The sequence below is a fragment of the Simochromis diagramma genome, unplaced genomic scaffold, assembly GCF_900408965.1.
Source record: "Simochromis diagramma unplaced genomic scaffold, fSimDia1.1 OVJJ01000481.1, whole genome shotgun sequence".
Lineage (NCBI taxonomy): Eukaryota > Metazoa > Chordata > Actinopteri > Cichliformes > Cichlidae > Simochromis > Simochromis diagramma.
In genome coordinates, this window is record NW_024386898.1 from 979193 (window position 1) to 1002024 (window position 22832).

General features: G+C 41.2%; 1 protein-coding gene across 3 annotated transcripts; it reads left to right on the forward strand.

Moving 5' to 3' along the window:
- The first annotated feature begins 33 nt into the window (after positions 1 to 33).
- On the forward strand, positions 34 to 22600 carry vit (vitrin). 3 transcript variants are annotated; one of them, XM_040034358.1, is made up of 22 exons: positions 35 to 317; positions 5369 to 5449; positions 5659 to 5724; positions 6120 to 6276; positions 6361 to 6494; positions 6571 to 6648; positions 8322 to 8498; positions 9000 to 9044; positions 9410 to 9448; positions 9540 to 9590; positions 10413 to 10475; positions 13058 to 13132; positions 14626 to 14691; positions 15125 to 15187; positions 15679 to 15732; positions 16731 to 16778; positions 17252 to 17317; positions 18831 to 18978; positions 19063 to 19166; positions 19930 to 20156; positions 20248 to 20761; positions 20936 to 22600. In XM_040034358.1, the coding sequence occupies exons 2-22, from the start codon at positions 5416 to 5418 to the stop codon at positions 21112 to 21114; spliced, it is 2388 nt and encodes a 795-aa protein (XP_039890292.1). In that variant the 5' UTR covers positions 35 to 317; positions 5369 to 5415; the 3' UTR covers positions 21115 to 22600. The 3 variants fall into 3 exon arrangements, with proteins under 3 accessions (XP_039890293.1, XP_039890292.1, XP_039890295.1); XM_040034359.1 differs by lacking the exon at positions 15125 to 15187 and having other exon boundaries at positions 34 to 317; XM_040034361.1 differs by lacking the exons at positions 9000 to 9044; positions 9410 to 9448; positions 9540 to 9590 and having other exon boundaries at positions 36 to 317.
- The last annotated feature ends 232 nt before the right edge of the window (positions 22601 to 22832 follow it).

The following is a 22832-nucleotide window of genomic DNA, read 5'->3' on the forward strand; positions in this document are numbered from 1 at the left end:
AGGCAGTGCGTCATTTGATTCAGAGAGAGAAAAAGAAAACACTTGTCTGCGCGCTGTCTCGATGGCCCCGGGTTACTGGTCTTCTTCTGCTTGGGTGAAGAGCTGCAAGCCTGAAGTGGGACGGGCAAATAGGAGAAACTTCGCCCCCGTCCCGTTCTCCACTTTTAATGAGCGCTGCGCTCAGGCAGGAGAAAAACTCCAGGTGGAAGAGCGCTCGCACACGCGTTAAACTGCTTTTCAATGAAAGAGTAAGGATCCAGGAAACCTGCGCTGGGAATCACCCCTTTAAACCTCGGAGGATTATTATACCTAATCAGGTAAGCACACATCATTACTCAGCGAGGATGGGAATTTTGAACGCAGAGCTAACAAGCAGCTCCACATAGGAATTATTCAAACGACGCGCGTAATTGGCTTCCAACGCGTTTTAGTCCTATTTTTTTCTGTCGGGGATTTTAAATCAACATCGCATGTTATTTGATTTGATTCGATTTTTGATTTTCATGTTATTTCATGAGAAAGTTGCTTTAACAAGTTGCTCGAATAAACCTAGTGCTGCTTAAATTATTTTTTAAAGTTCTTTATTTTTTCTTTTTAAATAAAATAAAACACAAGGATCTAAGTTACCCAAGCTTTTATCCTGAAAGGAATCATTCTGCCAGAGCTTTAAATTATTGCAGCTGCAAGAATTTTTCAGCTATTGAATTACTTTCTTGTACGTTATCTTCTTATGTGTTGTGTCTTTCTGTTCTGTTTGGTTTGAAACATACTGATTAAGGGCAGGTGGTCTCTATACAGTATGTCCAGCAGCAGAACATAAACAGGCTCTGGCTTGCACTGAAGCCAGTGCCAAGAATTAAAGTAATTCAGCCTGTGCTGTGCTGGATAAACAAATAGTCAGCAGCAGCAGCACAGCCCAAAAGGCTACAGAAATGACCTTGTAGAGACATGTTGGCTTTCCTTGGTGTCTGATTTTGATCTCTCTCTTATGGTTCCTTAGTTGGCTTGTTACTACAACACTTGGCACATCCAGCATGCTTACAGTACAATTCTGACACCTGTGAAGGGTGGGATTTAACACTGCCTGGCACGGGTGTGCGTGTAAATACTTTCTCGCTCTGGGCATGCAATCACCCAGGAACTTGGTGAAAGCAAGTTCTCAGCTGGTCGTGATATTTAAATAAGCCTCAGTCTCCTTTAGTGTGTACCCTTGTTGCATTTGCACAGGTCACTCCAGCCTAGAAATGTGGCACTGCTGAAATAAAGAAGTACCTTTTACTTGGCAGAAGCTGCATTAGAGGAAAAAAACAACAACTGAGTGCTTTCAGTTCAAAAAAAGCACTCTGAAGACTCAGATGCACCAGTTATAAGTGTTTGTGGTCTGTACCTATGCTTCCAAAACCTATTATGTGCTGGTCTTTGAAGTACCCACAGACAGCCACTGTTTACATTACATCCACTGTATACCTGTGCTGCTCCTGCAAGATGGGATTTTTTTTCCTGCTTTATGCGTTGTGAAAGTTTTCACAGCAGCTGAATTTTTTTTAATTTCACTAGCAACATCAGATTAGCTGGTTTCGTGCAAAACAGCTCGGCACTGTGTAATCTTGGTGAAGGCTGTTCGGTGCAGGTAATCCACATTGTAGTGACAGTGTTAGTTGAAATGGACTTTAATGCCTTAAACTATGTGAGCTGTCTGAGCTGCTTTGCTTTCTACAAAGTGACTAAGGCTCATGCACAGAGCCTTTGTAGTGGCTGTGAAAATCACTTTGGTTTTTCTGTAGCTTTTTTCATACTTGTTACCATGTCAATGGTTTGTTTGATTTGTATCCCCACCCAGCTGAAATTAGATGCTGGAGATCCCAATGAGGACCGAGAATATAGCTGATGCAACCTCAGAGGCAAAGCTAGGCTATTTAAATTACACATGTTTTATCTAAAGTTTAGGCGAACGCAAACTATAGGGCACTTCAGCAGTATGTAGGACAATGTGTTTGTGATTTGTCTCGATGCTAAATGTCTGAAAGTCCTTAAATAAGCATTCTCCAAAGCTATCTGAGCATGTGATAAGTTATCCCAAATCTTTGTTTATTTTAGCTTCTTTAATAGAGAGTGTGTTTGCGTGTGTGTGCATGTGCATGTCAGCATGCAAGACTGTGTCTCTGCAAGTCTCTGAGGATTCACTATCTACTGTACAGGAAACTCCCCTAAGTGTTTGTCAAAGGATATCATTTGCCCACCATTTCATTGCCATGAAAAGGAGGCATTTAGACGCTCACACTAAGAACACAAATTCCAAATTATCATCATTTTTGTTTGTCATTCATTTTTTCTACTATGATGTCATCCTTTTTCTCAGTGAAGCATAAACACTAAATTACGTTTTTGCTTTGTTTGATTGTTTTTTTAATTTGTCGCTCTAAATTTGTAAAATTGGGAGATTGCAGCCTTACACCTGATCTGTTTGATCAGCAGTTCGCTTCATTTATGAAAGCGGACTGAGTCACCTCTCCTCTTACTGCAGATCTGACTCCTGCACTGTAGATGCACATATCTGTCCCAGCTTGTTTCCAGCTTCGTTTTTCTTCACTCGGGAGGAAAAATTGTAGTCCCAACTGTGCATCAGTGATCTGCCTACCTGTCAAAGCACAGCACTGTGGAAAAACCATGTCAGTGCTCATGAATGCACTAAGGAAAGATTTGGTGATCTTAGTTTTTATTCAACAAGCTACACTGTTTTGTGCCGCAACCTTTGTAGAGAGTTAATAGAGAGCTATGGAAGAGAATGGCTTGCGGTATCTTAGTACTCCAAGACTGTTACAAGGATATTTACACAGCATACCTAAGTTTGCCTGACAAGCACATCTTTCTTTATTAAACATGTGATGGAAATGCAGCATAGGATGGTGCTGAAGCAGTTGATAGTTCACTCTTGAGTCTGTAAGAAATATTTTAGCATTCTGGGAAAATGTTTTCTCTTTTTGTAGGACTGAGATTAAAACATTGATATCACTTTACTGCAGCATAGTCAACATCCAACAATAATTTGGACTGAAGCTGGAAGGGAAATGGGTAAGGGCAGGTTGCCTGTATATTCATATAATTTAGTAACAGCAGTTTTCTGCATAATTAGATGATCAAACATATTATAATCTGCTTATTTTGAGTATAAGCTATCTCTTATTCTTGCTGTTTTTTGTCTCTGGAAAAAGGGGGAAAAGCCTTATATTCACATTTTGTCTTTTTTGATATGAAATTGAAATCGCATGTCATATGACTGAAAGCTTTCTATGCCGATATAATTATCTTACTTTTATGATCAGAGCATATATGGGCATATAAGTCTGTATGTATCCTATTTAATCCTTAAGAGGTGGGCCAGCCTCAACAAAGCTTTGCACAAACATTGTCACCCATATAGCAATCTTTAATAATTTATGTTTTTAAAAAACATTTTGTATAAATCCCAATACTTTTGATTTTTGTATTCATCCCCCTGTGAGTGTAAAATTGTGTTCTCTGTTTGTATTTGTTTCACATGGCACATTAAACATACATAACCTAAAGATCACCAAAATTTGTATCTGTGGCAGAATTTTGTTCAAGTTATACTAAAGAAGGAATGAAGAATTTGAAAAACCACCCCAGGGCTGGCAAAAACTGCCTATAGGGTGGGTTTTTGCTGGTAAATATAAGGCTTGAGTCAACAACCAGTTAGCTTAGCATAACCACTAGAAAGAGATGGACTTAGCTAGCTAAACAAACCCCAAATTAAGTCCAGTGATAACAAGAAAATAAGGTTTAAAGACTCTGAAACTTTGCTATCACTTTAGGATAGTTAAAAAACCAGCCTGACTAAGTTCTGTGGTTCTGAGTTAACACACACACATGTTAAGCTATGCTACGTTAACCAGTAGCTAGTTCAGGCTTCATCAATTTTCATGTCTAACCTCTAATAGCAGATAACTTTCCCATGTATCAAACTGATCTTGTAGCAATAATTAAAATGTGGTTATAAAAAAATCTTTAATCAAACAAGCCCATTACCATGAAAAGGAAGAAAGCCAGAGTTTATTTCCCCGGTTTTAGACCTCTACTCACAGGAATACCACCGAAGCCAAAGTCTTCTTTCTCACAGAAGCCATTTTTCATGTGGAATAGGTAAACACAGGCGTTCCTAATGACATTAAAGAAGGTTCTGTTATATTCAGGTACAGAGGCTCATTATTAAATGTCATGGCTAACACATGTGTTTACACACTATTTCATGTGAAAAATGACACCACTGAAAAAGGGTCTTTTCAGAAATGCTCTGTGAACCTGTGTGCTCAGTGTAGCCACAGTTTGACATGTTGTCAGTGATACCTCAGTACGTGACCTGAGGTAGTAGCAATCATCAACCAGAGTCAGGTGTATTTTTAAACACATTCTCATGTAATAGTAAAGTTCTGCTAATATGCAGCACTTCACTTTAAATAACATAGTTTTGACCCTGCTTTCAGAGGTCAGACATGACGCCACCCCTGTTAAGAGGTACATTATTCCTTTGTTAAGAGGGAGACTTCAGTATGTAGTGCTGTCCCAAAGCTCTTGTACACTGCATGAACTAGAATGTTGTGCATCCTAAAGAATCTCAGTGGTGGTCCATTTTATTTTAGACCTTGTTGTTGTAGTTACCACCAGTGCGATCTTTACTTTACAGCTGACACGCAAAGTGCAGAATATCACCTTGCTTGGCGGTCCTCATCTGATCTTGTTAACGCAGGCTTCAACTTATGTCTTTACTTTGGACAGAATGACAGACACTGAAAGAAATTTTCTTCTTACTGTAAACAGACAGTGTTCCAGACAAAGATCCAGCTTGATGTGGTTGCGGCTGTCAAACAAAGCCATCTGACTGAACATATCCCCCAATTCCTATCGCATTAAATTATGTCCGGGTGCGCTCTCTAATAGAGTCTGCCTCCACGGACTTTTACATGCAGTTTTTTTTTGACTGTGCGCAGATGTTTGCTGTAAATCTTGAGACTTTTCCAACTGGAGAAACTAGAAAGAAATACTGACTTTAACTAATGTAAAGTGTCTGAGTTGACTGAGACACTGCAATGTTCATCTGGCCACCTTGACTTTACAGGCAGTAGATGAGATACTGAGCTGTTTGTGTAGTGGCACTCCATAATCGGCCTGCTGTTTATCAAAAATGTTTGAGAGGGTGTGCCTCAGTAGCATGCATTTTCTCTGCTTTGTTCTTAGCAGACACAACATTTGTCATTCTCAGGCCTGTTGAGTGAAAGGTCCAAAGTTGCTTTCAGCAGGTAAGCGTAAAGTTTCAGTTTGACTTCCTTCTTCTCCTTCTGCCCTTGCAAAGGTTATACAAGAACGTCTGGCTAACGTGCTGAAACATCACTGTCCATCATGATCAGAGCATCACTCACTGCCATCTGCCTTGGTGAGCAACCCATTTCTGTGTCTGCAGGCTATACTATTTTCAAATACATCAAAGTTGACTACTATAATATCCCCATCAGGCTTTCTGCACATTAACACCATCAAACAGCAGTCTCCTCTGTCATTGAGGTCTTGTGTGTACAGTAAACATACTGATGATTATGATCATTTGTCTGCTGTTACATGAAACTCCCTCTGCCTCACCCTCAGCGCTCCTCCTGTCGTACCAATGCTGGGCCAAGCCTAACGGACCAAAGAATAAGAAACCAAAGCAAGGTAGGCATCGTTGCCGAACAAGCCTCAGTGTCCTGCTTCAGTTAGGGGTCACTAAACAAGCAAAAATAAACCCATAATATTAAAGAATATTGTATGACTGCATTGGTTTGCAGGCAAAAAGCTGTGTGTATAACAGCTGAGGTTAAAATTGGGCTGAAGTTGGCTTAAAAATGTGGGTTTTTACGCCAAACGTTTGTTTCTACAGCTTCTTACTCTATATATGTTAACGGTCCGAATTACATGTTGAAGTATAATCAACAAATACTTTCAAGGGACAATTTTATTCTTGATTAATCAATAAAATGTAAGTAAATGTTATGAAAGAAGCAAAACTGTCTGGAAATGAAATCTAAAAACATTATGATCCTGTCTTCCTTTTCTTCTTTCATTGACAGTGATTCCAGCTGTAGAGTGCGATGTCAGAGCAGGAAAGGTCAATCTCCCAGAGTTCATAGTAAAATGTCCCCCACGCTGTAGGGAAACCAGACAGCAAGTCTATGGGACAGGAGTGTTTGCCTCCATCTCCAGCATCTGCAATGCAGCCATCCACAGGTTAGCATTGGAGTGATGACTCTAAAAAAAATGAATGGGTGAAATCAAAACTATCATTTAACAGTAAAAAATTGGTTTCCACAGTGGCGTAATCACCAACTCAGGAGGAAAGGTGATAGTGAGGAAGATGGCTGGACAGAATGTCTACAAAGGCAGCAACTCCAACGGCGTGCGCTCTCTGTCTCTGCCTAAATGGAGGGAATCATTCGTTGTCTCGGGTATAAAGTCAACAAGGTTAAATACAGTTCTTTAGAAGTCACTCTCCAGCTAAATGCCAACTTTGTTGTGTTTCAGTGGGCAAGCCTAAGAAGGGAGTCATCTACCCATCTACTCTGGATTATGTCCCTTCAAGACCGACCTATGTGAAAACAAGTGAGAGGAGGTTATTTTTACCCTCATAGCAAGTTTTTATGTGAATTCATGTTTTCAGTGCATGAGCTGAGAGAGTTTCAGATATAGAGTACCAGAAAAAAAGGATTGGTACCATGCATTTTTTCTGATAATTTTATTAAGGAAACTTAAATGTTTTTTGGGTAAACTTCCAAGGTTCATACACTATATTACCAAAAGTATTCACTTGTCTGCCTTCACACACATATGAACTTGAGTGACACCCCATTCTTAATTCATAGGGTTTAGTATGATGTCAGTCTACCCTTTGCAGCTATAACAGCTTCAAGCTTTCTGGGAAGGCTTTCCATAAGGTTTAAGAGTGTGTTTATGGGAGTTTTTGAACATTCTTCCAGAAGCTCATCTTTAAGGTTAGACACTGATGGTGAGGAGAAGGTGTGGCTCACAGTCTTCGCTCTAATTCATCCCAAAGGTTTTTAGGACTCTGTGCAGGCCAGTCAAGTTCTACTAAGAGTTCCTGTCACTGGAACTAAGGGGGTTGAGTCCAACTCCTGAAAAACAACCCCACACCAAAATTCCCCCCCACCAAACTTTACACTTGGCCTAACCCAGACTCATCCATTGGATTGCCACATGGAGAAGCGTGACTCGTCACTCCAGAGAGCACAACTCCGCTGACAGTGGCAGGATGCTTTTCACCAACGCTTTGCATTGTACATGGTGATAGAAGACTTGGATGCAGCTGCTTGGCCATGGAAACCAATTATATAAGGCTCTCTACAAACTGTTCTTGAGCTAATCTGAAGGCCACGTGACATTTGGAGGTCTGTAACAACTGACTCTGCAGAAAGTTGGCGGCCTCTGCGCGCTATACGCCTCAGCATCCATTGACTCCGCTCTGTGATGCTACACGGCCTACTACTGCTTGGCTCAGTTGCTGTAATTTCCAATCACCTCTACTTTGTTATAATTCTACTAACAGCTGACTGTGAAATATTTAGTTCATGACTGGACTTGTTGCACAGGTGTGATCCTATCACAGGACCATGCTCGAGTCATTGAGCTCCTGAGAGCGACCTGTTCTTTTACAAATGTTTGTAGAACAAGTCTGCATACTTAGATGCTGGATTTTATATACCTGTAGCCATTGAGGTGATTGAAATGCCTGAGTTCAATGATTTGGATGGGTCAGTTAATACTTCTGGCAATATAGTGTATCACCATGTGCGATAGATGGCTGGTCAGAACAATTTAACATGAGAACTTAAAAGATTCTCAAACAAGCAGTGAAGGTACTAAATTTCTAAAGATAGATATTTTCATCTTTATTGTTATCTAATAGTGGTGCATAGCATAAATTATCTGGTAATTGTGTTTACATTTAAATACTATTTAACTACCAAAATGATATTAAAATAAAGCATGTAGAACTTTTGCTTTCCAACCAAGTCTTGCTCAGTGTTAACCCTGGTATCAAAGCATCTGTTGGCACCAGATCAATGCTTTCTGGGGACAAAAGGTTAGTAGATAGACATCCCGGCGCTTGACTTTGGCATGATGAGCTTTGCTCAGGCTGAGTGCTGCAGGCTGGTGAAGAATGCTAAGAATGCATTACAACACAGAAGTTACTGTAGACCTTCTTCCTCTCTATCCATCTTCATCGTGCACCACTGCCTTTGTCTGTTTTCTTTCAGATCAAAAGGAGACCACGATGCTTCCTCCAACATCAACAGCACCTGAACCCACCACAACAACTCCTGAACCAACCACGACCACTACCACCACACCGACTCCCACCACTGCTTCCACCACTACACCTCCACCCCCTACTACCAAGGCTCGACCCGTTGTACATAAAGTGAGGGAAGCAGGTGAATGAAGCAAACACTTAAATGACTTCTGTACCAAAAGTGAAATCGTTTGTGCGCTGCCAAGTTGACATTAACTAATAACATTAGCAGTAACTACAAATACCAGAACAAGCATTCATTAGTGTGCAGCTGACTAATAAAGTTGAATGATTGCAGATGGTAATTGCAAGCGACAACTGCAATTAAGACAAATTATATCTGCTCTGCGATGAAGTTAATATGATGCTGTTCAGTTACTAACAGCATATATGATCAGCAGACCTTTCATCACTCTCATTAAATGAAAAGATTATCAGACAGTAATCACTGAGTCATCTGCCCCGTTTTGGATAGAAATACAGCGATAGTGAGTAGACAATGCTACAGTATCATAAGGTATGTGTGCAAATTACATGGGCTATGTGCCAGACAACCTTCCAGCTATTTCTCTCCCTTTCATTTTCTGTAACATTATCTCTCTTCACTCCATATCGGCACTCCATTTGTCTTTCTTCCATCCAGGCAGCATTCACCCATACCTTGCCCATGCGGCAGCTTCAAATTCAAGTAAGTAAAAGGAAGCAAAGAGGGACTGACAATATTTTTCTTTGTGGTGTGAGGGTTTCTGGTGGTGTTGCTTAAAGCTGCTTTAAGGTACGCAGGAATAAATATTCACATAAATATTGTCTCTTGAAGCCGTCAGTGGTCATGCATTCAAACCAAGTTTGTCACTGTCAGTGGCAAACTTGTGTAGTGAAGTTCAGATCAGCTAACTTGTTTTAAGTAGAAAACTTAAAACAGGAATGTTATGGCTGGGGCTACTGGGTTATAGTCTATTCAAAATAATAAACAGTTCACTAATCTTTTTGGTAACTTACATGTAAACATAGATTTATGTCTAAATTTGCCCACATTGTGTCATATTGTGTTAGGACAGTCACAGAGTGGTCAAAGAAAGAGTCCCAGCCAAGGTATGTGAACACTCTCACTCAGTGTGCAGCTCATGGAAAGTCTTTCAAGCAAGCAATTCAAATGTAACTAAACCATGGCATTTCTTCAAAGTATTCAGAGGAGGTTCCTATTCACATAGAGTTCCACAACGTGCCAGTGCAGGTAAACAGATTTTTAATTTTGATGTCTTCTATCTTATTCTACCTACATCCACATTTCCTCTGTCTTCCTTTACTTTGTTTTTTCCTGTTTCCTGTTTCCACATATGTTTTCAATAATTTTCTAACAACATCCAGACCGGATTCTGCTGTCCTGTTCAAGTAATGAACTATTTGAACTGCTACTATATTCAAAGTATATTGTGTTGGAAACTATTTAGTAGATTTAAAGGACTCTTGTTTAATATGTTTACTCGCTTCATATTAATTTCACCTTGTGTTTATTGGCAAAATCCACTGGCTATCCTGAATGAGCCCCCAAATATTTTACAAGCTGTAAACTGATGGCTCAGAGGAGCCTGCCGAATAAGATGGCACAAGACTGATGCAGGTCAGCAAATGTTTTGTTGGATTATTTGTGGAAATTAGTGCTGTCAGCGTTAATCTCGTTAAAATGACATAACTGCATTAACGCGGCAAATCTCCGTTAGCGATTTGCCACGTTAATGCGGTTATGGCATTAACGTCATTTTAACAGCACTAGTGGAAATAAAATTATTTGCAAAGATGGACTACACAGAAAAGGGAAAAGGAGGACCCTGAACCAACCACAGAGTGGGGCATAAGATTCAGGCCTCTTTTCTAAACTAACATTAATAAGATAAACTAATAAAACCAAACCAAAACCAGGTAACTCCGAAGATGATAGATGCCCTGAGGGGGTGCGTTACAAACCTATCATATCATGAATAACATACAAATGTGGTGTCATTTTATTATATTCATGCTTTCTTGTTATATGTTTCTTTCTTCATTGTGGTCTCAGGTATACACAAACAAGAGCCAGGGTCGCCTGTCCGGAGGCAGCCATCCTCACCAGTTGGTCCAGGTCAGCCTGGTCATTAGCACCCACATAGACACATGTACAGAGCTACAAACAGGTAGGCTTGATGGAGCTGGTGGGGCTGGGGTCAAGAGAAACAGGGGTTACTGATGTCTTTGTTGGAAAAAGAATCCAGGAGAAGTATGAATGGTGTAAGTTTGACCCTGGTGTTGACACTCATAAGCTCCTGTGATCTTCACCCCAGGGTCACCACTAATCTGCTCTATCAAGCATCTCAGCTAACATTCCTTTCACCATAACTGCTGTTCTCTGCCCTCAGGCACATCCTCTTACTCATATTTTCATTTTCCAACATGAAAAGAGGCAAACGAGGAATAGTTACACCCAGCATATATCTTATTGTTTTCGATATCATGCTGTGGGCAAGCTTCAGCTTCACTCAAAGCAAAGCAGCTGGGCTGTATTTGTAGATGAAGCCCCAGAACTGAAGCGCTCTTCTTTCCCCTTTCCCCCCTTCCTTTTCCTCTCTCTCTCGTTCTGCCTGTTTCTCATTGCTACAAATAGGTTTTAACAGGGTTCAGCCTGCCCAGCCTGAGCGAACTCCAACCATGAGCCAGTCCAACCCCTGGTAAGTATCTCCAGATCCAGAGTGGTAGTCCACAAAGTGCTCATGCACTGACGTAGTACATATACAGGTCAGATCAAACAGGGGAAGAACTATGGAAGTAAAACCCTGTTTGAAATGTTTTATAAAGCAGCACTAATGTTTACCGTCTGTGGGACGCTATGGTTCAATGCATGAGCCTGCTTTCTATAAAAGAGGTGTGGAAATCAAAGATGCTCAACTTTCACCGTACCCAGCAGTAAAGAATGAAGTTTATATACCTTAAAGGTGAGAGATGATATAATATCACTGTCATGCCATATTTATGCCATATTTTCACAAAGTCCAGAATAACTTTCAGTTTGAACTAAGACCAGGATGAGAAATGTGCTCTGTCAGTACAGTAATAACAATGTATGACAGATCCCATCTGGTCTGGGGTCTTCCCCTCCCTTGTAAATACTCTGAGAAAGGAAGGGAGAGATGAAAGCAGTAGCACCAAGTGGCCTTGTGCTGCTCCCAGAGAGACGTCTGAGCCAGTCCGCAGTGCTGCAGGACCTGGGTCCGCTGAGTAGCTTGTCAAGAATAGAAAGCTCTTTGCCATTCAAACCAGGCGAGGTTTGGCTCACTGAGGAATGTGCTTCTGTTTTTCTTCCGAGGAATGCAAAACCATGGATCCCTAAAATTATACACATTTTCCTAAAGTCCAGTTTAAATGATGTCTGATCATAAGGTTTGATGATCTGAGGTCAAATCTAAACCCACTGAGATGTTGATCAGTGCAGAAAAGAGGTGTTAAGTTTGGCATTTGGTGAGAATAATGCAATTTTTAAATTTATTGAATCCCTGAGGGGAAATTCTTTGAGCTGGAAGAGGTCAGAGGTGAGCATCGGCCTCACAGCAGACCCCCTGGAGACGGCGGGGATTCACTGTCTTTCTCAAGGACACACTTGAAAGGTAGATGCTTGCTGACTTTGACATTTCGGACTATGATTTATGAGCTGAAGGATTTTCTCCGCAGTCGCTTTGCCACCCCGCTGCTTCAAACAGATGTTTGAATTTATCGGTCACACAAGTGAAAAAGTTTTGATCCAGCTGAGCCTTGTATGTGTCGGCTTTCACACCCACAAAGATCCATTCTGTCCAATGGGCCTCTTCCAACAAGTCTCATGCAGACATGTTAGTAATGCTTCAGGCATACCATACAATACCCAAAGTGAGACTGAGTGACCCCCGGGCCCGTGGTGACCGTCTGCCCGTGGTGATCGCTGAGGTGGCTATGATCTAGAGAGTTAAACTCAATCCTTATAAAGCACCTGCTTCATTAGAAAAAAATAACACTGCTGTCTGCTGTATAGCGCTGGGCCTTTGACCAGCACCAGATTAGCCTAATCTCTGCGTCCTACTATCTACACTGACCCTAGTTTGACACCAACTTTAGAATAATACTCCCACGCTTCACTGGACGGCATGCTGGGCTCTCCCAGCCCGTCCTGGTCAACAAAGGCCCTGCTTACTGGCTGCCACTGGATGGGAACCTCAAAGCCCAGTCTGTGTGTTTGTGTAAGCTGCCCATCCACCACAGAGAGGGGTTAGCTGAAGTGTGTTGTCATGGCTCAGTCAGTATAAACAGATGAAATGCACTGTTATGGTTTTGCTCCTCTGTAAGGGATTCTGGCAATAAAGCCTATTTCAATTAACCTTATGAGGCTAGTTAACCTGATCAGTGTTGTTAGCTGCTCTCTAAGTAGAAACCTTGTGTGAATGTAGAAGATCCAAACATTTTTTTATCTTCCTTTTTCTCTTTTCCCTTAAGGAAGAAAGAAAAATTGCTAAACTTTCCTAAAGCAGGCTTTGGTCACTCAGTCTGTGTCTGAGTGGCTCCTTCATGTTTACTGTCTGACTCAAGGCTAAACATCTTGTCCAACCTCCACAAATAAAGTGGTTTGTGGAGTCACAAGTATGCGCCTCCCCAATGCTTGTCCTGAATGCAGCTTTCTAATCTTCTCACCCCTCCGTACAGCTTTACCCAGAAGGGATTGGCCACTCCCCTCTTTTCCTCATCCCGATTGGTTCCCTGGAGCTCGCCGACCAGCAGGTACCAAGCACAAAGGCTTAGAAACAGATAGATCAGGCTACATGTGGAAATCATAAATATTTTCTAAACTGACTAAACACTGATTAGTGTTCAAAGTAATCAAGCAACTCCATCCTTTAAAGATCTCTTTAAAAAATGTTAATAAAACCTGAAAAATCTATGAAGCACATGAATCCACTGGCTGCTATGAAAACCTTTACGTATAATGAATTTTTAAAATGATCACATTAGGTTAAAACGATTTTAGAGGTGATGATTTATAGAAAAACTGCAAAAACATGAAAGCTGTTTTATTTCTGGTGGTTCACTTTGCCAAATCATACTGTTAGAATAATGAAAATCAAATCATCCGTAATTTTATTACAAGTAATGTCACTAATTATTTGATGTAGATAGGCTCACACCTATAAATTTACCTTTTTGACTTCTTAAACATGTGTTACATTTTATGCATAAAGATGTGTTTAGCCATCCATTGTTTTTCAAGCAGGCAAGTTTTTCCTTTCCTTAAAAACTAATACAGTTTTAACCTTAATGAGTACACTGAATGCAGGGAACAGCATATTTACTTGTATGTTGCATGGACCTACGAACAATTCTATTCAGACTTAAAAACCAATTAAATGTGTTGGAGAGTAACATACTTTACTTAATTCCAAGACACTTTTACTTTGAGTATATTCATTTTATGACACTTTTACTTTAAGTATATTCATTTTATGACACTTTTACTATGACAAAGGGAAATGTACTTTTTACTCTGCTCCATTTATCTGACAGATCTACTCACTGGTTGTTTTATAGCAGATCAGGACTTTAAAATATGATGTGATAATAATAATGGTAATAATATGGACATTTACTGCATAGAGGAAATTTTTCCAGTGCCATAAATGTCACCTGACAGTATACGGGATGGTCCACCTGCAATATTTCATCATGAGTAAAAACAGTGTAAGATATAAAGATAAAACCTGATAGAGACCAGAGATCAGATTTCCAGAAACATTGACATTAAGCAAGAGTAAAATGGCTTTATGCAATAATGTCATGACCAATAACTCAGTGCAGATGCCCTATTAACACACCTTTATTGATTTATTGAGACAATTTTACATGCAGAAGCCATTTGTATCATTACCAGGAGCACCTGTTGGTGTAGGAACAGGTTGCTGTTGCTCATCATGGTGCAGACTGTCATCCAGCAGTGTTCTGTGCTCTTTTAAGTGTAGTCAAAGCTTATGTAAAGCTGTTACATCACCTGATGCTTCTCTTACTTATACAATGTAGTTGCATTCAATGAAACTTGCACATCAGAGTTCCAGTTGAATGACCTCGATCAACTAACTGTCAGATCTGGGGTGCCCACATGGGGTAGAATTAAGGCTGCAAATGTTCACTCTAATTAGCTAATGAGAAGATAATTATTCTGAGCAGCTTGTATGTAGCTCTTTTTTCTGCTCATGCCTCCACCTTCTCTGCTGTACATTCAGATGTAAGTTATGCAGCTCCAGACTCAGGATACGCTTGGAGTGAGACCGGCACACCTGAGGTTACAGGTAAGTCGGCTTTCTTTCTGTCTTTATTGGCCTCTTTACTGCAGGCTACTACACATTGTATGCATTTGTGTTGCATGTGCTAACGCAGCATGCTCATGTGACTGATACAGTTTGGTATCTGCTGACCATGTATGTGTTGAAATTGACTCCATGTGTAAGTACATGCAATGTGTCTCTCGGGACATTATGTTTACATGCCATCTGCCTGCCATATGGGAGACTCTTTGAAGTGCAAAAGAGAAGAGAGCAGGGCAGGTTTATTGTGCATGTGAGAGCGAAATAATGTGAGGTGATAATTCTGCATAAAGCCATTGTTTTCACTGGTCTGGGATCGGTTGGGGAGAACATACCAACCAATCACAACCATGAAAATGTGTGCTTCTCCCTCTGAAGTTCTGTCCATACTAACGGGTCTCAAAACATCCTCCTCTAGCTCGGGATTACAGGCCTGATATCTCAGAATATGAGCGCTGGTATTATAACCTTGGACAATACCGTAAGTGTTTTCCTTTTATTTCATTTTTGGGAACTAACAAGCCTTCCGGTTTGATGTTGTTAAATGAGTGGGTTGGGATCATGTAAAAGCTGTTTTTACATGTACGGGAGTAGCTTTGTATGCAGAGCGCAGCATATTTCACAAAAATGTTGAACTTTTCATTGAAATGCTTTGAAGAACGAACACATTTTATTTGTTTTCTTTCACACTAAAAATACACTTACAATACGGCCCAGTGACAAAACACAAAAGGGCGTGCAAAAAGATTACAGGCCCTGGTTCCGTCTGTTTGAAGACACAGCCGAGCATCCGAATCCAGAGGGATATGGTTTGGAAAACCGAGTGGCTTAGCCATTTTCAGGGTGTACCACAAAAATAGCACCACACATCCAACCAAATGAAACATGGAGCCAGTAAGGACAGGCTGTAATGCTATGGTGTGGTTTTGTCTTGTGTGTCATGGTTCACCATCACTGACAATTTACTTTCAGTGCAGCGACCTGCTGACTCGGATCGTAAAATAATGGATACGGCCAACACTAAAGGTGAGGAGGGGTTAGTATGACTGCAGCTGTTTGCATCCAGAAAGACATGTATCCATCCATCTATCTTTTAAAAAAAACACTTTAAAAATAGGGCTGTGCCATATGACCAAAATCTCATATCCCGATATAAGAATTCTATCGTCCGATAACGATATAAATCACAAAAATGTAACATTTTCTGTAAATTCTGTGAATCTCGGGCAGCTCGACTTGTGTGAAGTGTTTCCAGCTGCGCGTCATGTAGCTGGAGTCGAGTGTTTTAACAGATGCATGAAACGATACATTTTTAGACATAAGTTGTAAAGGCGGCCGTTTTCTTTGTGAGTATTTATTACACAGGGTGCTGCGGGGAAAAGCCTGTTCTAACGTTTGAGTCTAAGGTTTATTTTTTAGCACCTGGCGGCTCTTTTTTACTTCTCATCCGTAAATAATCTGCTCTTTCACGTAATTCAGTTTATTTTGAAAAGTCTCAACAGGATCTTGAGCTTTATTGTGAAAGGTTTATGTGGTACATAAACAAGCGGACAGCGACTGTGTTACCGTCGTTGTTGCTAACCACAACGCATAAAAACAGGCGCCTGTCCGTCTGTAGTGTGGTTATATTAAATATAAGAGAAAGAGAGAACTTTAAGAAATTAATATAGCCACTACAGTGACCATCAAAACGGTGAAAAAATATTGCCGTAAACAGTTTATTTTGCGACACCACGAAACAAACGATAGCGTAAAATGAAACGATAGACGTTTTTATATCGTCATCCGATATATATCGTTATATCGAACAGCCCTACTTTAAAAAACAGAAAGTGACACAAAGTGCTTTATATTGAAACTAAATAATAAAAATACATAAGATATGTCATTAGCTCAAGTTAAAAGATGTTTCTGACTTCTGCTGTTTTCTATATGGTGTTTGTGTTGAGTGTTGTGAAATTGTTACCTGCTGCTCTGCGATAAAAGTGCGCTAACGCTGAGCTTGTGTGATGTCATCTGCGCAGTGGAGCCGGTGGACGCCTGGAATCCAGAAGCGCCACCTTATGAATTAGGTAAGATTGCTTGTCCGCTCCCCTAAAACAGTCGCTTTGCCAGTAAATCCCGAGTTCTCACTGTAAATACAAACCACTCTGACGCCATCCACGGAAGAGCATCTGGATTTCTGCTCAGCCTGTAATTGAAGGAGTCGAATGGTGTGGTTGTTTGAGGGTAAAATCGGTTGCTGTTTGGCTCGATATTTGCCACAACAAATACTGGCCAACATTTGGCGACTCCAGAAAATGGGCAGCTGGAAATTTTTACCAAACAAACTACCGGGTTTATTCTACAAAAGCAGACATGTGCTCTCGCTCCATTACAAAGCATGAATGCATTGCCTTGGATCTTATAAATATTATTGGACTAAAAAGGACGGGTTTAGTTATGCACTCAATTATTTTTTGTAACATTTCTTCTTTCTTGGAATAAAAGAATATAGAGTATTTGTTTATTAGCTAAAATGTTCCTTTTGTTTCTTGGTTTCCAGGCTTCAGTGTGAGGGAGCAAGAACCTCTCCGCAAAGCTCCTGAGCCTGTGTCACAGGGAAACCCAGGTATGGTCCCCATACTGCTTCAATGAAACTGTAGCCAGAAGTGTTTGTGTTTTTCACTGTATGCAGTATGTGTGTTTGTATTATTGAGGGATAACACACATGTTAAAGAGACATCTTTCCTCATAAAACCCCATAAAACCCTAACCCCAACTTAAATACATGTAAATGCATCAGTTTTATACATTTGTGGTGAAGTCTCCTATCCATAAAATCCAGAGCTTGTTTAATTCGGCCTTACAGTTGTGGTGCTAAATTTGGGTGTCCTTTGGGGCAGATAGTTGAAAATACAGCCCACACTTTCAGCTGCATTTTCTGTATAAACTAAGTGGCCACTTTGTTAGGCACACGTGTCCAAGTGCATATTAATGCAAAGATCTAAGCAGCCAGTCACAGCACAGAACTGCTGAGCTGAGCGCTAATAATCTATTTTCAACATTGCATAAAGTCTCTTGATCCACTGCTTCGATAGAAACACCTGCTTAGCCGCTCATTACTATAAAGATTAAATCAGCCAATCACACAGCAGCAATTCAGTGCATCTAGGCATGAAGATAAGGGCAAGACCACCTGCTGAACTGATCAGACCGAACATCAGAATGGGAGAGAGTGATTTTAAACATTGCATGGATTTTGGCATCAGATGGGCTGGTTTGAGTATTTCAGATGATCTACTGAGATTTTCCTACACAATCTTCTCTGAGGTTTACAGAGAATGGTACAAAAGAGAGAAAATATCGAGTGAGCAGTGGTTCTCTGGGGGAAAATGTCTTGTTCATGTCAGAGGTCAGAAGAGAATGGCGAGACTGCTTTGAGCTGACAAGAAGGCAGCCTAAATGCACAAAGAGTCAAACCTTGAAGCAGATGGGCTACAACAGCAGAAGACCACACCGGGTGCCACTCCTGTAGGCTCAGAGCAAGGCTATAATTTGCACAAGCTCACCAAAATTGGATAATAGAAGATGGGAAAACTGCTGATTTCTTCCTGACATTTAGATAGCAGAGCTGTATTTGGTATACAGGATATGAAAGCATGGATCCATCCCGCTGCATGTCAGAAGATCAGGCTGCTGGTGGTGTAATAGTGGTAGTGGTGGTGAGGGGCACTTAGTACCAACTAGCAGTCACTTAAACACAACAGTCTACCTGAGTGTTGTTGCTTACCATGTCTGTCCTTTTATGACCACAGTGTACTCATCCTCTAACACACAACATAACACACAGTGTCACAAAGCTCTAACATGAACATGACAGTGAGTTCACTGTACTCAAATGGCCTCCACAGTCACCATATGTCAATCCAATAAAGCAGCTTTGAGATGTGTTGGTGCAGGAGATTCACATCATGGATGTGCAGCAACTGTGTGATGCTGCCGTGTCAATAAGGACCGAAATGTCTGAGGAATATTTCTAGCTCCTTCTTGAATCTGTGTCATGAAGAATTAAGGCTGTTCTGAGTGTATAGTTGTAGCTACCTCATGATATTTGGATCTAATAACATGAATTTGTGTAACAGATTGTAAGGTGGATCTGGCCTTTCTGATGGATGGGAGCTGGAGCATTGGAAAGCGGCGTTTTAAGATCCAGAAAGACTTCCTAACTGAGGTGGCTCAGACCATCAATGCGGGTGTGGCAGGCCCCATGATGGGCATCATCCAATATGGGTAACCTCTTTGTTCTTTTTGTGTTATCTTGTACTAGCTTTGGATGACAAAAATAGTGAAACTGCTGGTTGTCTTGTCTTGAAGAGATGACCCTGTGACAGAGTTCAGTCTGAAGACTCACTCCAGCTCCAGAGAACTGAAAGCAGCCATAGATAAGATTGTGCAGAAAGGAGGCCTCTCCAATGTGGGTAAGCGACCCTCTGCGTCAGCTGCCAGCCTACACAGCACATGCCTACAAACACAAGTGTGAAAGGGAAAGGGGTGCAATTATCGCATGGTTTACTAGCCAGGCACATTTTCACATGCAAGTATAGAATTAAATCTAAATTTGCTGCGAGACAGTGTTAGCAAAATTACAGTCCTGATCCTGTAGGCCGTGTTTTTCCTCTGCTCTGACCAAAAAGCGCTCGGTTTTAGCAGCCCGGTTAAGGGGCAGCTTTCAGAGAGCATTTGCGGTTTTTCTGCTTTGGTTGGTGCGTCAGCATGCATCCACTGCCACATGTGCCTTTATGACTTGCTAAATTTTGCATGCCGATCCAAATAGTGTTGTTTGCGTTTGCCCAGAAGTGCTCTCCAATTATATAACAGTGTGAGTGGCTGTAAAACTTTCTAGTCTCCAGCAGAGCCATTGTTAAGACCACCGACGAGACTGTAATAGACTAAATGATAGGTATCCACATTTTTGTGATTATGCACAGTTTGAGCTATGCATCCCATAGAGAAGCAAAATATATGTACTTTACTATGTAAAGTTTTTATATGGCATTCAGTATTTTCTGTATAAAAGTCAATTTTGTGTCATTTTATATTCTAGCCTATTATTTACATAAAGGATGAGTTTAAGCTTTGTGATTAAATGACTGTTTTTATACTCCTCAGCTTTCTGTCCCAGACTTGCATATACAGTAAAACCATTAAGAATCTCCCCGTTGCCCCCTGGTGTCTTGACAGGAAAAGCCCTCCACTACATCAACAAGCACTACTTCAGTGATGCCAATGGAAACCGAGGAGGAGCTCCAAACGTGGCTGTGATACTAGTGGACGGTTGGCCCACAGACAAAGTGGAAGAGGCGTCTCGACTCGCACGCGAGTCCGGCATCAACATCTTCTTCGTCACCATCGAGGGTCCCGACGACAATGAGAAGCAGAACCTTGTTGAGGCCAACTTTGTTGACAAGGTAGGTGACACACACCGTCTCAGAAGTGTGCCTGTGCTTTGTGATAGAAATCAAAGCAGTTTAAAGCACGGTGTGTTGTTTTGTCCCGCAGGCCGTGTGCCGGACGAACGGCTTCTTCTCGCTTCCTGTGAACAGCTGGTTTGCCCTGAGGAAAGCCGTGCAACCCCTGGTGAAGAGAGTGTGCGACACAGACCGCCTGGTGTGCAGCAAAACCTGCCTCAACGCCAACGACATCGCCTTCGTCATAGACGGCTCCAGCAGCGTGGGGACCGGCAACTTCCGCACGGTGCTGCAGTTTGTGGCCAACATCACGCGGGAGTTCGAGATCTCAGACACGGACACGCGGGTCGGGGCTGTGCAGTACACCTACGAGCAGAGGCTGGAGTTTGCCTTCGGCCAGTACAACAACAAAGCCGAGCTGCTGAACGCCATCAAGCGCATCAACTACTGGAGCGGCGGGACCAGCACCGGTGCTGCCATCACCTACGCGGCAGAGCAGCTTTTCAGCAAATCCAAACCCAACAAACGCAAGATCATGATTGTCATCACGGATGGACGCTCTTATGATGATGTCAGGGCGCCGGCACTGGCGGTCCATCGCCAAGGTCAGACATCATCTGTAACAGAATCTGAAAAATAAGGCTGAAGTTAAGGATCAATGATGCAAACAGTTGTTTTCTCTGTTGTGTGTCAGTCGACAGTTTGGTGTCAATTACTGTCTGTTTGATGTGAAAAACAGTGTGTGTGTGTGTAATCTGCTCTCCCTTCTCATGATCTAGGTGTGATTGCTTACTCCATCGGCATCGCCTGGGCAGCCCAGGATGAGCTGGAGTACATCGCCACAGACCCCGACAAGGAGCACTCCTTCTTCGTGGATGAGTTTGACAACCTCTACAAATTTGTACCCAAGATCATCCACAACATCTGCCAAGAGTTCAACTCTCAGCCCAGAAACTGAGGACGTACGTGCCGAGAGGCCTGTCCGGATCCGAGGCTTTAGTAACAGAGCACTGCTGGTAAATTTACTCACTCTGTCGCCCAGATGGCAGTGCTAGATTGGCTGCAGTGCCCCATATTTGAAGAGGGAGGGGTTTGAATGTAGGTGGGGGCAAAAATACATGAAAAAGAATTTTTATCCCAAATATTCAGATGGTGCTAATGTTAAAGGATTGGCACGCAGTGTGACAAACTGACATCACAGCTGTGGTGTGGTGCCAGCTGTTTTCTGTCTGGAGACAAGTTTTTAACAGTTGGAATAGCACCAGTAAGTCACCCATTATAAAGGCTTTATAAGTTGCTACTTGTCTTATTAATGCTAGAAAATTTACTAATGCTTTACAGAACGCCTAATCTTTCATACTTGGTATGCAAGAAATCTGTTTGCAAGCAAGCATGGCTTCAGGGTACATTTTAATCCATCTAGGTGCAAGCACAGCAAGACAGTTGAAAACATGTGAAGTGCGACGCCCCAGTTGTATGCATACTACATGCAAAAGTAGCAAGTGGGCAAGCACAGACAGCGAGCCAAGCTGGAAAGAACAAGCCAGCATTTGGGTTGCCAGGTTGTGATATTTCCTCCTAGATGGCGCTTTATGAATGAAGCATGAAACTTTTGTCAAACGAGAAAAAAGCTGCACAACAAACGCTTCAATTAGCAAGTTCTCCATGTTAAGTAAATATTTAATAATCTAAAATTGTGACCTCAAACTTATAAAAGGCATAAAAGGATATTAAAAGACCATTTCCACTGCTTGTCAGGCCTAATGTTATGTTTAAAACTGGGCATTAGTACATTATTCATTAACATTAGTGTAGCGCTTTTTGTGTGACTTGTAGTGCCTTTTTGAAGGGTGACTTAGTGGGAAATAAACATACTGTAAGACTGTCTTTCTGGGGTATGGTGCTTGCAGAGAAATGTAGATTTAAAGCATGCCTAGCACTTCCTCTTATGGCTTAAAAACCTTCATAAACCTAATAGCACGCTGCTTTTTACAATTCTCTGTAAAGAGAAAATACTGTATTAGAGTTGGTGCATTTTAATCTTCCTAATAGGAGAGATTTGATCGTAGGAACATTGTTTGGGTTCCTAAGAGACTAAGGTGCTGAGATGATTTTTACATGCAACCAAAAAGTGGAGGTGAAAGGCAAAGCAACAACACGGATGTGGACTTGTGTGAAAAGTAAGCTTGTTTATCTTTGTAAAGAGTGACGGCAGATCCCAAATCTGCTTCTTATCAGGAATAAAAGCAACTCATGTTAATCTTTATTTTCTAACAGTGCTCGCTTCTAATATTGCAGTTTTGTTGGAAGAGTATTTATGATTTTATCATTCTTATGCCCTGTTTGTACATATGCATATTCAAGAAGCCTATCACTAATAATGTTCAGATAATTAATCGGTATTTTTTGGGCAATTTTTAATAAAATAAAGAAAATGAAGAGAACCTAAAGTGCCTTTTTATTGCAGTGTGTTAAAACTTCACTTTTCAGACTGCTTTCAGTTTTTATTCATTGAAAACAAACCTCATGAAGTCATAGTGAAAAAGAACGTCTGAGGTTTTGTGACGGACATAATAAGTCATCTGATCCTCAGAAAATCTTAAAATTGTTTAAATAAACCTCAGATGAATTACAAAACAGGACATATTATTCTATGCCATTATTTATTTTGTCAAA

Excerpts from the sequence above, each read along its gene's own strand:
- vit (XM_040034358.1), top strand. The coding sequence starts at position 5,416 with ATGATCAGAGCATCACTCACTGCCATCTGCCTTG. Across the intron at positions 15,733-16,730 it reads GGATACGGCCAACACTAAAG|TGGAGCCGGTGGACGCCTGG; the intron begins GTGAGGAGGGGT and ends TCATCTGCGCAG. Across the intron at positions 17,318-18,830 it reads TGTGTCACAGGGAAACCCAG|ATTGTAAGGTGGATCTGGCC; the intron begins GTATGGTCCCCA and ends TTTGTGTAACAG.